Genomic DNA, 14,976 nt, shown 5'->3' with positions numbered 1-14,976 from the left:
TTCTCGAAGTTTGTTTTCTTGTTTCATCAACCTCTTGACCTTCATTACCCGCCATTCCAAAGAATCTGATCATAGTGGACGTCGCCGATTACCTGAATCTGTCACGAATCGGGCTCTTTTTTTGACTTGGACAACATTTCAAAGTTGAGAGAAGTCAAAACGCTTGGGTTTGCAACTTGACAAGTGCAATATAATATCCATTCCAGCATTACCAAACACATAAGATACAAAACACAATATCGTTATGATAACTAGGATTAGCCTGACCCTAATAAAATGATCATCATAACACAAGGGTTAAAAGAATATTTAAGAAAATTGGATCTCAATAAAACTCTTTTTGAAAAGCAGCTTAAGCTCAAACTATAGTTTAAACCAAATAAATAAGACAACAAAAGTATGAGAATTTACCACATGAAAATATTAAGTAAAACTGAAGGTTTTTTAGCCATAAAGGCACAATGTGCCTCGGCAGACTGCATAAAAGGAAATGTCCCTTTTTGTGCCTCACGCCGTGGTGCGATAGACAATGCACTGCTAAGTACACCCTTGTTATGATAGCTCTCCGGGCTAATTTTTGGAGCGCCCCATTTTGTCGACCGATGTCCAATTTAAGCAATTCAAGTATTTACACATAGCTCTTAGAGCCACCTAACTATTAGCATTGATCTCACACCTAAATATTAAGTCAAATGAGATTTAGACACCCAAACCTAAAATGGCACATTTTCTTTCAAAAATCACTACCAAAGTATCCAAACCCTCAAACCAAGTGCCAATAACCATGAAACATTTGAACTAACTCAAATGGACCATAACAATCTGTACAAGCATTCAAACTTTAACAACAACAGTCTAAATAAGATTTACCCACTAAAATCCTAAAGTTGACATAAATTTAATGAGGGGTAAAATGTACCACAATCTTTCAAATGGCCAAACTCACATATAAATTACCACAAAACTAACATTTGCATTAGTATCTCAACCTCTCACAATCATTACAACACATACACAACAACTCAGGCTGAGATACCTATAATTAACAATAGTAATCATGCAAATGCGTACAAAATGACATATATTTTTTCTGAGTTAGCATATGCATATTTCATTAGTTACAAACCAAAGAAAACAGAAAGGACTATACAAACATTAGCTAGTCCTCACGGTGTTCGGATGCACCTTCCTTTCCCTTGCCCCTATCAAAGCCTTCACTTGTAAAATGTAACCACAAGATGAGTTAAGAACTCAGTAACAAAATAGTCTAATCAAACTATTCATGTGTGAGAACAGTTTGTACATATGTGAAATGGCATTATAAACATATATCAAATCATATATACACACATATGGTTTTAGTATGATATGCATGATCAACACACTACTTCATATCTTCCTTATGTCTTTCGACTGAATTTGTGAGCTGACAACTCGATAAGACAGTTTATGTGACTGGATTGACCTAAACTCACCATTAGTAGGAGGTAGCCTCGGCCAAGATAACCTTTGTCTACTATGGACTATAGATTTTTCTTGTCCACAAATATTAAGGATGTCGATGCCCAATCTACCTCACATATTACTAAAGCTTTCAAATAATATAATATTAAGCATCAGGGCCTTTATAGTGTCAATGTGCCATATGAATTTTTAAATAATATCCCTAATCACACACTAAGATAAACTCCTACTCTCTCACAATGATCATGCCAAACATGCTCAATGCTTCAACATGCAATCATAACATATGATTTTTTCCAGAAATATTTATTTCTACTCAAACATAGTTTCGCAAATGATTATACTTAAAAAATAGCATTTTGCCTTTAAAAATCACACTAAACATAAATTTGCCATTCCACCTCACATAATTTCAGTCATAAACATTTCATATTAACATTACATTAGCTTAAAACAAGCACAATAGTTTCAAAGACATTCACACAACCATCCAAACATGCAAATAGGAAGATTAAACAAATTGATTACCTTAACCCTCTTGTCATTAAAAAAAGTTACCGTGGTCAACCAACGGCCTCACACCTGTCTACTAACACCATAATGCTTGATCAATGGCTAATTTACAAGATTAAACCTTTAATTATCAATCCACACTAATTACTTCACTTATAACATAATTTGGATACCCATAATATCTAAAACCTTGATTTAGCCTTAATAATTCTTCTAATATGCTCTATTAATCCTATTTAACAATTAAACATATTACTCACATTGCTCTAAATCACCCAATTTTTACCTAGAGTTCATCCAAACCCTAACCAAAAACTCCAAATCAAAATCACTATAAAATCTATAAATCTAGGTTTAGATGCTTGATTTAACTTTTCAAGGCTTTATCTAAGCTAATGGGTTCAGCCATTACCTAAGAAAACACGAATTATAACCTTACAATACCGTAATCCTAAAAAATTTGAATATATAGAGAGGGAGAGATGTAGGGAGCTTACCTAAAGCTACATCATACCCAAAATGCTTCCAAAGTAACCCCAAGGTCGATCCCTAGCACTCATTGGTCACTACTGGTCATCTGCTCACTATCTTTCTTTCCCTCTTCTAAATTTCGATCTGATTTTGTAATATCTCTCTCCACTAAGCACAGTTAACTAATAAAACTCATGGTAATCAAAGGATTAACCCAAAGAGTAATTACTAAGGTTTAATTCAAAAGCAACGGATCTCAAATTTTTCATAATCACAAAGAGTTTAAAAATGATCAAGATCTTTTGTTTTAGAGTAAAAATAAGTGACGGAAGTATGAGATACCTTGGAGGAGTGAAAGAAATTGAAGACAAGTGAAGAACAACTCTTTTACTATGTGACAAAGCAATGTGTAGTGGCTCGTGCACGCTGCGCCATGGCGTGTTGCACGAAAATTCTACAATTTCTCCTATCATTTTATAACAAAATCAGGAAACTTCTAACACATCCTGATTCTCCATCCGACGTCAGAATGACATGATTTAAGTATCTATGAAAAGCTCTAATATGAACTAGCTAATAACACGGGTTTTACTTCTAAAACAAGTCATACCAAGAAGTTGGATACCTAAACGTATTTTAACCACTTTTCGCAACTTTTATTCAAAGTGGGTTTCCAAAACCCTCAACATATGCCAAAAGCCTTTCATAATACTTGGACCATGTCTATTAAACTTAGAACTACTAGTATAATACGTCACTTGCACTTAAACCACGGTATAACAGAAATTCACTCCTTAACCCCTTTTTACCAATAACACAAGGAGAGGCAAATTGGCATTGCAGTATACCCAAACCAATCAAAACATGTTCAATTCATTATTTTTACACTTACACTAGTATTTTGGCCCTATTAACATATATATCACAACATATATAAATACTCAAGACCCAAACTACAAATAAGACATTTGCAATAATAAAATAATGCAAGTATAATAGCATGCAATCTAGAATTGGCATATATATACTATTATACAAATAAACTAAGCTAGAGGCATATAAAAAAGAATATGATAATTCCCAACCTCTTGAGCCTTCTCCCTTTCTGCACCAGAGCTAGAGCCTGAAAAGTGTTAAATGAAAGGGGTGAGTTTAGTCACTCAGTAACCAAGGTAAAACTATCCTATGTAGTTATATATCAATTATAAAACAAGCACACGCATATGAAACCAAGCACTTAAAACATACTCACACATATCATAACTCATTATTTCTCATTTAATAACTTCTTTATTCACAAAAACTAGGTGCATTGTCACCATATTCTCAAATATGTGACATGACTCTTTATTCACATAACTTGCCATAACTCAACACGTGTGACACGTCATATATTTATATAGCCAATGATCAACCAACCTTATAACTTCCTTATTTTTTTAAGACTTAAACTATGGGTTATAATATTAAATAAGGCTCTGTCCGTGTAACTGGATTGCCTAAACTCACTAATTATGAGGTATGACTTGGCTAAAGATCACATGACTCACTCTCAGACCACGGCTTCTCCCATTCTCAAATTTCTAGGGTATCTCATACTCTAGACTATTTTCCTCATTGAACTGGTAGAGAAAGCTAAGTTCTAGTTTCTTGACAAACTGTGGGACAAGGCTATATCCCTATGCACCGGAGGACAACCTAAATACTGTATAATTTTTTCTCTACTCCCAATCCCTAGGTGAACTCTTACCCACTGATTATGCCATAAACATGCTCACTTATCTTCACATTTTCATTTACTCAAAATCAATCAACACATTAGGCTCATAATCGTGCGCTACCCAAGTGAGCAAAAATTCTCATTTTCCATTGTAATACATCCTCTTTAACATATTCATCATCAATAACTCATTCACAATATATTGGAAAGGGAAATACTTTTTTGAACACCACATTTACTATTTTAAAACTCATTTAGAAAGCACTTTCACATGTTTAATATACATCACACAATTACCAGAATATCAAATTTCAATGCATGTAACCCAATTTCAGAAATCATAATTTTTATAATAAACACACAATTCATATTACAATTAACATAAAACTACCTAAAGTAAGGTTCCCCCGGTTACCTCAAACCTTTAAGAGATCAAAGATTTATCCCTCAATATAAGAGCTTTCAAACTTGAATTCCAAGCCAAATGGGTAACTAAGAGCTAAAAACTACAATCAATCAAGTTAAATTTAATCAACATTACCATCTTAAGTATTAAACCCTCAATGCTCTACTTCTAAATTGCTCAATGTTCACTTTACATAAGTTTAAGCCTATCTATTGGGTTTATTATCCCTTTTTAATCTATAATAACATTAATGAGCCATTAAACTCGCATTAATGGCATCACACTTTTCCAATCACCCATATAAATGTAAATTTCGGGTATTAATGGAGCTCATCTTCCAACCACCACCAAAATCATTAATACTAGGTTTAAATACTTTAAACAATTTTTATTATCTCCGTTCGAGTCAATGGGTTCGGACTCATATCCCATATGGACTAAAAATCCACCACCATTAAACCCTAAGCTCCTTTTCCCTCCTTTAGTTAGGTGGAAGGGAGGGGAAATTTTTAAAATTTTCCCTCCCTTCCCCCCTTCCCCCTCCCCTCCCTTTGAACCAAACAAACCTTAACTCAAATCTTTGAGAAAATTAAAGAAAAAAGGAGAAGAATAGTTTAAGGATCTTACCTTGAATGACTTCTCAAATCCTCCTTTAGGTTGTTCCCTAGCAAAAAAATGTGTGTCTCCTTCATTTTCCTTTTCTTCACTTCTATTTTTCACATCAGATCGCGCATTATTTCTACATAATTTACACTGTGCACTGTGGCGCCTATTCCCACATGCCACAACATATGATATAGAGAAGGTAAATTCTTGCTTGATGGCCTTATGTGCCGCAACATATGGCATAAAGGCTTTTTAACTTATTTTTCTCTACTTTTTGGTCTCCAAGTGACCCAATTTCACTTTAGACCTAATTCATACCTGAAATTCCAACTAAAAACACTTATTATTATCTTCTTACCACATACCACGTCAACTTATTTAATTATCTTTATTAATCTTAGTAATTTGGGGAATTAAAAAATGAGATGTTACAGATTTTACTACTAATAAGTGCAGATTCTTGCATGTGCGCCATGGTGCATTGGCTCGTTTACTGTGGTGCATGGCATAGAGAACCCTAAACTCATTTTGGGCCTTTCTTAATGCTACAGCTCTCTCAAACTCTGATCTAGCCCTCTTTTAAGGAAGTTCAAGGATCAAAAAGCTATATTAGTCTCCCAAAATATCATTAATAAAAAATTCACTTAATTTTACCATTATACCCTTTTAAATACCTAAAATTCCCTTATTTGAAATCCAAGATGTTACATGCAACCTCCATGTCAATTCTACAACTTTTGTCTCCAATTTTAAACCTCGTGCTCATCAAACTTTAACCTCTTCCTCTAATCTACTCTTCCTCCTGCAAGGTATGGTATCCTCCTCCGATTTAGTGATTCTCAATTTTGATCTGGTGATTTTTTTGGATAAAATGTTGATATATATTTTTGTGTGATCTGCTCTATCCTTTTTTCAAGTGTTTTTTATTGGGAATTTTGGCTCTGTTCTCTTTTTTGTTCTTCAACCTTAATGTTGCTCGTTTGATTCCACTTATTGGGAAGATTGGTTCTACCATTCCAAATATGTAAGAGTTTGATTCTGCTCTCTATTTTTTTTAGTCAATTGGGAAGTTTAGTTGTTAAGCATTACTTTAGCATTTTGGTGTGTGTGTGTGCGCACGCGCACGCATGCAGTCTCGCTTATTACAATTACTTGTACATACAAAAGAAGATGAGGTTGAGGCTAGTACAACATTAGTATCTAATTACTTAACAACATATTTATTGAAAGAGCCTTGTAGAACCATATTGAAAATAAAATTCCCAACTTATTTAAAATAATTTATTTCTTGCCATATTAAAAATAAAATTCCCAATTTATTATTCACAGTTACTAGTTTGTATGCGTACTTTTATTTCTATGCTGCTAGACTCTAGTTGTATTTAGATCATTTGCAAGGATATCCCCAATCCTCACCCTAATTGCACAATTTAGATGAAGGTATGTTTTGTTTAAACACAAACTGAAATTTGGATGGTCGATACTGAAATTTAAATTTCAAAAGTTAGATTAGGTTACAAAAGTATTGTTCAAATAAAAGTCATAAGAGAATAACTTTTGATTCAAAATAAAAGTTAAGATAGAAGCTAATTTTTTAGCTTTCTTGTTTTATTTATTAATTTATTTTAAAAATACAAAATAATATTTTATTTCTAAAATTTAATATTTTTCTTAAAGAGATAAAATTACACTCACAAATATATATCATAAAATTAATATCATTTTCAGTTATTATATCCCAAACTTGCTTTTAAATTATATTATCTAAACAAGTTGCTATTTGTTAAACAACTATTTTTTCAAATAAAAAGAGAAAATTAATTATTTAATTCTTGTAGTTTTAATTCAGTTGTTACTCAAATCTTAAATTTTAACTTGTTGTAACTCAGTTCTTAAAATTTTAATTTAGTTGTAACTCAATTTTTGAATTTTATTCATTGTCGCTTAGTTTTAAAAGTTTTGACTCGATTGTAATTCAAATGTTAAACTTTGAGTTAGTTGTAATTCAATAATTGAACTTTAACTTAGTGCAATTCAATTCCTCTACTTTTGACCATTTAAAACGTTAGTCTCTATATCTCAAGAAATAAATTATAAAGATTAAATCTTTATAATATTTATCAAATTAAAAGTTCTAGTAATTTAAACTTAGTCCCTTAATGTCAACATAATTTTAAATTTCAAAATTTTAGTTTCAAGATATAAGGACGAATATGTTAAATGGTCAAAACTATAAAGATTGAGTTGCAACAAATCAAAATTTAAAAATTAAATTATAATTAAGTCAAAACTATATGAACTAAATTACAGTAAGTTAAACTTCAAGGATTGAAATTTAATTAAGTCAAAATTTAAGGGATCAAATGATTAATTTTTAATAAAAAGACATTCAAACATAAATTGTGATACTTATTTAACAAGGCGCAATTTAGATATGAACTATTTTTCAAAAAATACTGGGATATCCTATACTATGAGGTGATGTAAAAAAATGTCAATTATAAAAAATGAAGCATGTGACACCTTCCATCTGTTTTTAAGAAACAATTGTTTATTAAAATTGCGGGCGCACATTCATTTAATTTTCTCTCTCCCTCTCATTTTCAGAATGCATGGACTCTCTTCTACAACTACTCACATCTCTCTCACTCAATCACTGCAAGCACTTCAATGTTTTTTTTAGGACTGCTGATCAGTTGCACCATCTCTGGTATTATTCCTCATGGTTTTGGGTGATGACAACCCTTGTTGTGTAGCTTGGAGTAAACTAGCAAGAGTACTCTGGGGGAACACAAGTGAGAAAACTAAGGATCTATTCTTGTCAGAGGCGTTGGCAGAGCCAAAACAAGGTTGGCTAGTTCGGCTAAAAGTCAACGTATTAGCGACCAATGAATGAAAAACTAGACTGGACCAGTCAGTTCAACTGGTAACCCAGTGAAATCGGCCAGTTGGCCAAGTTGGTTTACCAAGTAAATTGGGAAAATGTTAACCCAGTTAACCCAGTTAACCCGAAGGTGACCTAGTCAACCTGAAGGTAACCTGAAGGGTTGGACAAGTTACATATTTTCTCTACCAAAGCTCTAAAATGTCATCATTTGTAGGATTTAAAAAAAGAATGAAATGAACATCTAAACCGAAAAAGCTAAGAGGAGAATCAATCCCTACCCCAAATTGATCCTCTCGCTCTCTCTCTCCCATCTTTCATTCGCTGTCACTGCTGCTATCTCTCTGTGCATCTCTATTTGAAAAGTCACCATCGATGTTGCTGCTTCAAGTGAAACCTCACCGTCTCTATCTCTCGCTACTGATTGTCTGCTCATCTCTATTTGTGTTGCTAGCTGGTGTTCTGTTTCTCTACTTTGCATTTCTTTCCCCTTCTTTGCTACTATTGTCATTTGAGCTTTTGTGAACGGGTAGAGTAGAAGTTTGAAGGTCATATAGGACAGTGTTAGTCGAAATTGAAAACAAATGCTTTTACTTTTCTCAATGATAGAGAACCCATTAAGAGTAACTTTTTTTTTATGATAGAAAAGGCAACCAATAGACTTAGCTGCATAAACCAAGAAAAGAAATAGCAAGAACAAGTCTAAAATCACATGCAATATCCCTCATACATGGTCATCAAACACCTCCTCTGGGCTTTGAACGATATGCTCATTTCCCTCACAAAAACTCAAGAAAGCTAAACTATTTTTATAAAATATGATATAAGATAGGAAACTTTGTATGATAAAATATTTAAATATTATATATAATATTATCCAAGATTAAAATTCAAGTAGGAAACTTGTACCGGTAAATATTTGAAATGTTAGTAATTTATTATTGTCAGAATTATTATTATATTTGTGTCTTATATGAGACATTAATCTTAAATATTAATAAATATTTTGATAATTAATATTTTTTATTTAAATTTTATTATTTTAATAATGACCAATTTGTTGTTGGTTTGACCCCCAATTCAATCACAAGTCTGATTTAATAATCGATTCAGTTTTTAGTACCTTATTCGCGACATTAATTCTTTTGCCTTCTTGCATTAAAGGAAGGACATTAAAGTTATTTCTGCAGACTTTATTCATCAAATACTAGGCATCAAAGCCAATTTCTGTTGACTTTTGGCATTGAAGGCTAGGTTTCAATATTGTTTCGATATACTTCGACACCAAAGACCAAGACTCAAAAATGTTCTTACTGACTCGTTACTGCATGTTCAAGAGTGAAGCCTGGAGAAATTATTACTGGGCATTGCAAGTTGGTGATGAGAGCGGAAACCTTCTCTTGGTTAAGCTTTTTGGTGAAGGTTTTCTCAAATTGACCTCCTCACGAACCATATGAGAATCAACTTGGGCTTTGGAGAGCTTCCCTCTTAGGGGAAATTTGAACCCACAGATGAGGAAGGAGAGAGAATTAAATAAATGTGAGCCTCACAGTTCTAGTAAATATCCATTTGTTAGAAATAAAAAGTGTCAGATGTTCCATTTTTTTTAGTCGATGGTCTTCTTTAACCCCCCCACCTTTTATAATATAAAATGCCCAGTACTTTTCCAAAAAATAATTCATAAATATATTTGCATCTTTACCCAATTTTAATCCAATCACTCGCAGATTGTTTTCAACCCACAAATGGGTACACTTCGCCATGGAGCGCAATGCCCATGGTGGCCAGTCAATCTGCAAGTTAGCCGGCCTCCCTACAGATGAAATAAAAAATAATGCTTTTAAACAACAGAAACAGATGGTTTCAAGTAAACAAACGTAATTTACATCACAAGACGAGAAAGTAAGATGTTATATCTCAATACAAGCATGTCGTCAATCGCTAACTCTCTCTCGGACCAGACATTATACGAAGCCTTTCCTCAGATGCCTGATTAACCCCACTAAACCTCTCTTCAGCCAGGAGTGACTGCAAATCACTACCATTTGCCAAACTGTTAAACTCAACTGCTTTAGATGGCAATGTTGGGTAGCGTCGTTGGCAAAATGTCATCAATCTCTTCACTGACTGCAAGTATTTTCGTGTTGTCTCGTCATTCATGATGTGAGCTACACTATTGGTGTAAATCTTTTCACGAGCAGATCTTTCGTGAATACCAACCATAGTAACACCAATAGGCCAGGGTGCATTCCCTATGGCCAGCTTTATATAATGATCCATTGCAGCTAAATAATCTCGCTTCATACAGCATTCGACCATAAGCAATAACGCCTGACGGATATCATCAGGAAGTACCTGCAAAGAACATGCACCATTTGCATTCACATATGATGATTAAAAATTGATAAAGGGGTGCAAATTCCGGATAGCAAAATGCAGAGAGGCAAAACTAAACATCTAATTATCAAAATTCTCCTGGGGCCAAAAAATAAAATGACTCATGAGCGAAGGAGAGAGCATCCAACAGACAAGAAATTTGCTAGTCTAGATGGCCTCAGTTTATCATGACTGCTCCCAATCACTAACATCTTATTGTTGCTCCTAGAACAAATGACCAATGAGATGTCACGGTCAAGACAAGCATTTTCATTACTCAACTAGAAGCACCTCTACATCTTCTAGCAAGCAAATGTCCAACTAGAAAAATGAATAAGCACCATGACCAACCAGACAACATTGTAACCAGTCATGCACATCCAACACACTAGTTCACAATCAGAAACGCCCTCAGAAAAATCACGCAGGTACCATGTCCTTTCCAAGGAGGCTGTAAATGCACAAAAGCTGACCTTGATGGGATTTGGATCAACTGCATATTCTTCCAAAAGAAACAGCTGAAACCCGGTCCCATAAACCTTCAAAAAATAAGTTTGCATCCCTTCTCGACTTCAAGATTTGGAATTCCTTTCTAAAGGATAATTTTGATCACTGCATGTCCTCCAAAAATACAGATACCTCCCGTCCCGGTGGTTTCAAACTAAAAAAGTGCAAAGCAGCTCCAGAAATCCGCTAAATTCCATAGGCCAAGTCAACCGACTTCGAAAGTGAGATAACTCCAAGCCACAGAAGGAAGTAATGACTTCCAGATTTAATAGACACAGATGCTACTGGTTATGCTCACTACAAGAGAATTTCCGTAATCAATTGTTGAACACCTAATATTGTATTGACGTTTTGGAGCCTTCAAAAATCATAAGTTTTTTTTACTATACAAGCCTACACCCTACAATGTTCCCCGAAAAAAACCAAAAGGAGTCTTAATATATTAATCACCATCCAAACCCTACTCCCCACAAACATAGAGTTGATAAGAAGAACACCATCTCCACTTGCCTTGCCAGTCTTTTCTCTACTCCTTCTAAGACTACTTCAATCAAAAGGTATGTATAGAAGTACTAAATTTATGCCAAGAAGAAGAGAGATTGAAACTGGAAATACTTGAGAGAATAACTTAGTGGCATACAGCCTCCTGTTAGGTCTTCAGAATGATCGTACGAATCGTTGACCACCTTTCCAAAATTAATGTGGATTGTGGAATATGGACTGGCTGAACTATTTTCAAGATAAAATGTCAAAATTAAGGTGGTTATCATAATTAGCAATTTGTAGGATTAATGACAGATCACAAATGGAATCAGATACTCCTCCAGTCCAAAATATAGACAGTTTTTAGGAAAAATCTACATACCAATAAAATCCTCATTCTCATAAAAATATAATATGAACTATTTTCAGGATAAAATGTCAAAACTTCAGCTTTTTTTCACACATCCTTATGGTCAATCAGTTTCACATCCCAAAACTAATAATCCAAACGGAAGGTGGTTATTATAATTAGCAATTTGCAGATTAATGACAGATCACAGATGGAGTCAGATACTACTCCGGTCCAAAATATAAGCAATTTTTAGAGAAAATCTGCATACCACTGAAGTCCTCATTCTCATAAAAATATAAATTGTTCTCCCTTTTTTACCCTTAGCCTCAAGCCCCCAATTATCAATGCACTTTATGATGAGTGAGAAATAACCTTGGAAGCACGGATACGTGCAAAATCCCAGCGTGTCCGTGTCGGATACATATCCAACACGGACACGCGTTCAGGACACGGAAACGCCGCGTCCGCTTTCCGGTTTTAGTCAGACACGGGCTAAGACGGGCAAACACGGGCGGTGCCCAAAACTCAGCATTTTGGCCTGGTTTTTTTCTTCTCATTTCCAAAAATCGGTGAACTAAGCTTCATCCAGTTCAGTCGATTGTATCCCCTTTCTTGCGTGAGCTTCACTTTAACTCTCTGTCTCCGACCATCGTCCTTCTTCAATATTCAGTCACAACTCACGGTGCTCTGTCTCACCCGAGGTCTGAGCTCCGTCGCTTCAGTCATTGACTCTGGACTCGCAGTGCTTCTTCTCAAGGTGCTATGTGTCTTCAGCAGTTCAACCCGTGATTCCATCGCCCTGTCTCTCTAAGTTTGAGGTAAGTTCTTCTTCTTCATCTTCTTCTCCAGCGCTCTGTCACATTTGGTGTCCCTGGTTCCCATATATTCAAGACTTGAAGTTCCCACTCCTCAATATGCTAGATTCTGGTTCTGGGTATTGCGACTGTCAGGCTGTTAAGAATATTTTTTAAGCTCTTATTGACTGCTAAATCTACTGCTTGGGCTGGGAAGCACGGATAAGATATTAGATCTTGAGTGTTGATTTATTGGACATATTGAAATTGTACTTTTTAACTTTAAATATGAAATTATGAAATTAAAAATATGTACACATTTAAATATTTAACATTTAACATTTAATTTTTAATTATTTATATAGCCATACCCGTATCCTAAAATTTTTAAAAATTATCGTGTCCGCGTATTATACCGTATCATATTCAATACTCGTACCCGTATCGGTGTTTTTTAGGAAATAACTTTCCATAAGGATCTAGGTTAATGAATACAAAGGGTAAAATGGGGGGGGGATTTTTTACATGTACTAGATTGCTTATACTTTTAAACCAAGATTAACTTAGGGCAAATGCGTATATTTGGGACCAGAGAGAGTACTAAATTATACTTTGAATCAAGATACGCTAAAAGGATGTTGTCATTTAAATAGACATTGAGAGAACATAAATCCTAGTGAACCTAGGATCTTTTTTCTTTCGGCATAGTACCACAGGGGAAAGGTAGAGAATAGAGATGAAATTAATATTTTTGCATCATCTACTATATTCTTGTTACCTTTTTTCTTTTTTGCCTGATATATCTTTGTTCTTAAAAGAAAGATACGTTCATTTGTCAGGCAAGAAATCACCTTTTTTTAGTTGTTGTCAGTTATTTCGCTTGCTTCACTAAATATTTTAGCACCGTTCTCCATCTCATTACAAGATTACCCCTCTGTTGTACTAAAGGAGTTACGGTATTGGTAACCTATACAAAAAAATTACACACGTTTGTGTATTTATACTGTAGAGTCTAAGAAATAAGACATATTATTGATTATTGATGACTTATGAATAGTATGAATTGCTTTAGATTTTTACTATACAAATTGATATTGATATGGTAATCTTTCGCTTAGGCCCAAACATTAGATGATTACGGCCTTACCCATCCAATAGACTATAGTAAAGCTATTCTCAAATTACAGTCTTCTATTGCACATTCGAAAGAATCATAAGAGTGAGTGAGTGACTGCCTGATATTATCCTTGTGGTTGAATTCTTAGGAATGAATTAGCACGTGAGCTCTTGATTAAACTAAAACCAGGTAGATGGAAGGTTGCTAGAGTGTAGATACGAACCATATTACAATAATGAGTAACAGAATGAATAAAATCAAGCAAAAGCACGTGACCGAGTAAAGAAAAGCAATTCACCTTCTTCCGGCAAAACTTGAAAAGAGGGTTCAGGTAACGCGCGCACTGCTTGAAGGTGGCAACCATTGACTTCCCTTTGGCTGTTCGCTTCTCCGACTCTGGCATCTCATCCAGTTCCTGATTCCACTCATTCAGCAGCTTCTTGAAAAATACAAGAATTTTATCCTCATCACACAATTCCTCAAAATTAGCCTTCATTCGTTTTATATCCTTATCAGCGTCAACGCCACTCGACCCGCCATCTGCGCTCAAATCCTCTTCGCCGGCGCCACCTTCTCCATCGTCCACCGACCCATCATCTGCCTTTTGCCGCTTTCTCTCGCTCAGAATCCCAGTTTTCTGCCGCTTCCTCAATTCCGCAATATCACGCAAAAAATCGTTGGTCTGCCCCTCTGTCATATCACTGTCGACTTCAAATAAACCAGCTTTCAACACATACTTCAACCTATCCAGCCTAGCATCGTCGTCTTCACCGAAGAGGGTGACGGGTTGTTTCAGGAACCGGAGTCGGCGAATTACCTCTTGTTTCGGAAGAACAAGGTTATCGATGTTTTGCTCGTCCGTTAGGGGTTTGAAAGTAGATGAGGCGGACGAGGCGGCGTTGGAAACGATCGAGTTGGCAGGTTTGGAGGTGTTGGAAGAGGAGGTTGGGTCGGCGGAGTCGGCGGCGGCGGAGGTGGCATGGCGCTGAGATTTAGCTTCTAACTCGCGCTTTTCCTGCTCGCGAAGCTTCTGGATTCGTTTCTGTTCGATCTCGGACCGCTTAAAAAATCGCTTGCCCCCGGTGTCTTCGGCCAGAGATTGGCGCTTCTTGAGAAGCTCTTGCTTCAGGAGATCCATCTAGGGCTTCTTCTGTGGGAGATCGTTGGGCGTCAAGGCTCGAGAAGGGTAACAAATGAAGGATAAGGGAATTTTAATTTGATTTAGGGGAAAACGTAGAAGATATAATAATTTTTGGAAAAATAATAATAATATTTCAAAATTT

At 35.2% G+C, this 14,976-nt stretch overlaps 1 protein-coding gene across 1 annotated transcript; it reads right to left on the bottom strand.

Annotated features, from left to right (window-relative positions):
• Positions 1-9,889: 9,889 nt before the first annotated feature.
• On the bottom strand, positions 9,890-14,906 carry LOC129289962 (uncharacterized). Its single transcript, XM_054926704.1, has 2 exons — positions 13,992-14,906; positions 9,890-10,419 (listed from the first exon to the last, which is right to left on the bottom strand). The coding sequence occupies exons 1-2, from the start codon at positions 14,829-14,831 to the stop codon at positions 10,006-10,008; spliced, it is 1,254 nt and encodes a 417-aa protein (XP_054782679.1). The 5' UTR covers positions 14,832-14,906; the 3' UTR covers positions 9,890-10,005.
• Positions 14,907-14,976: the final 70 nt, after the last annotated feature.

The sequence above is a fragment of the Prosopis cineraria genome, unplaced genomic scaffold, assembly GCF_029017545.1.
Source record: "Prosopis cineraria cultivar Desert tree isolate PC_DT_omini unplaced genomic scaffold, ASM2901754v1 PC1, whole genome shotgun sequence".
In the NCBI taxonomy this organism is placed as follows: Eukaryota; Viridiplantae; Streptophyta; class Magnoliopsida; order Fabales; family Fabaceae; genus Prosopis; species Prosopis cineraria.
This window is presented reverse-complemented; position numbering and strand designations above follow the sequence as displayed.

What these genes read in the sequence shown, in the direction of transcription:
- LOC129289962 (XM_054926704.1), bottom strand. Translation starts at nt 14,831, where the DNA reads ATGGATCTCCTGAAGCAAGAGCTTCTCAAGAAGCGCCAATCTCTGGCC. An exon ending in TCAAGTTTTGCCGGAAGAAG is followed by an intron (nt 10,420 to 13,991) that starts GTGAATTGCTTT and finishes TGTTCTTTGCAG; the next exon opens with GTACTTCCTGATGATATCCG.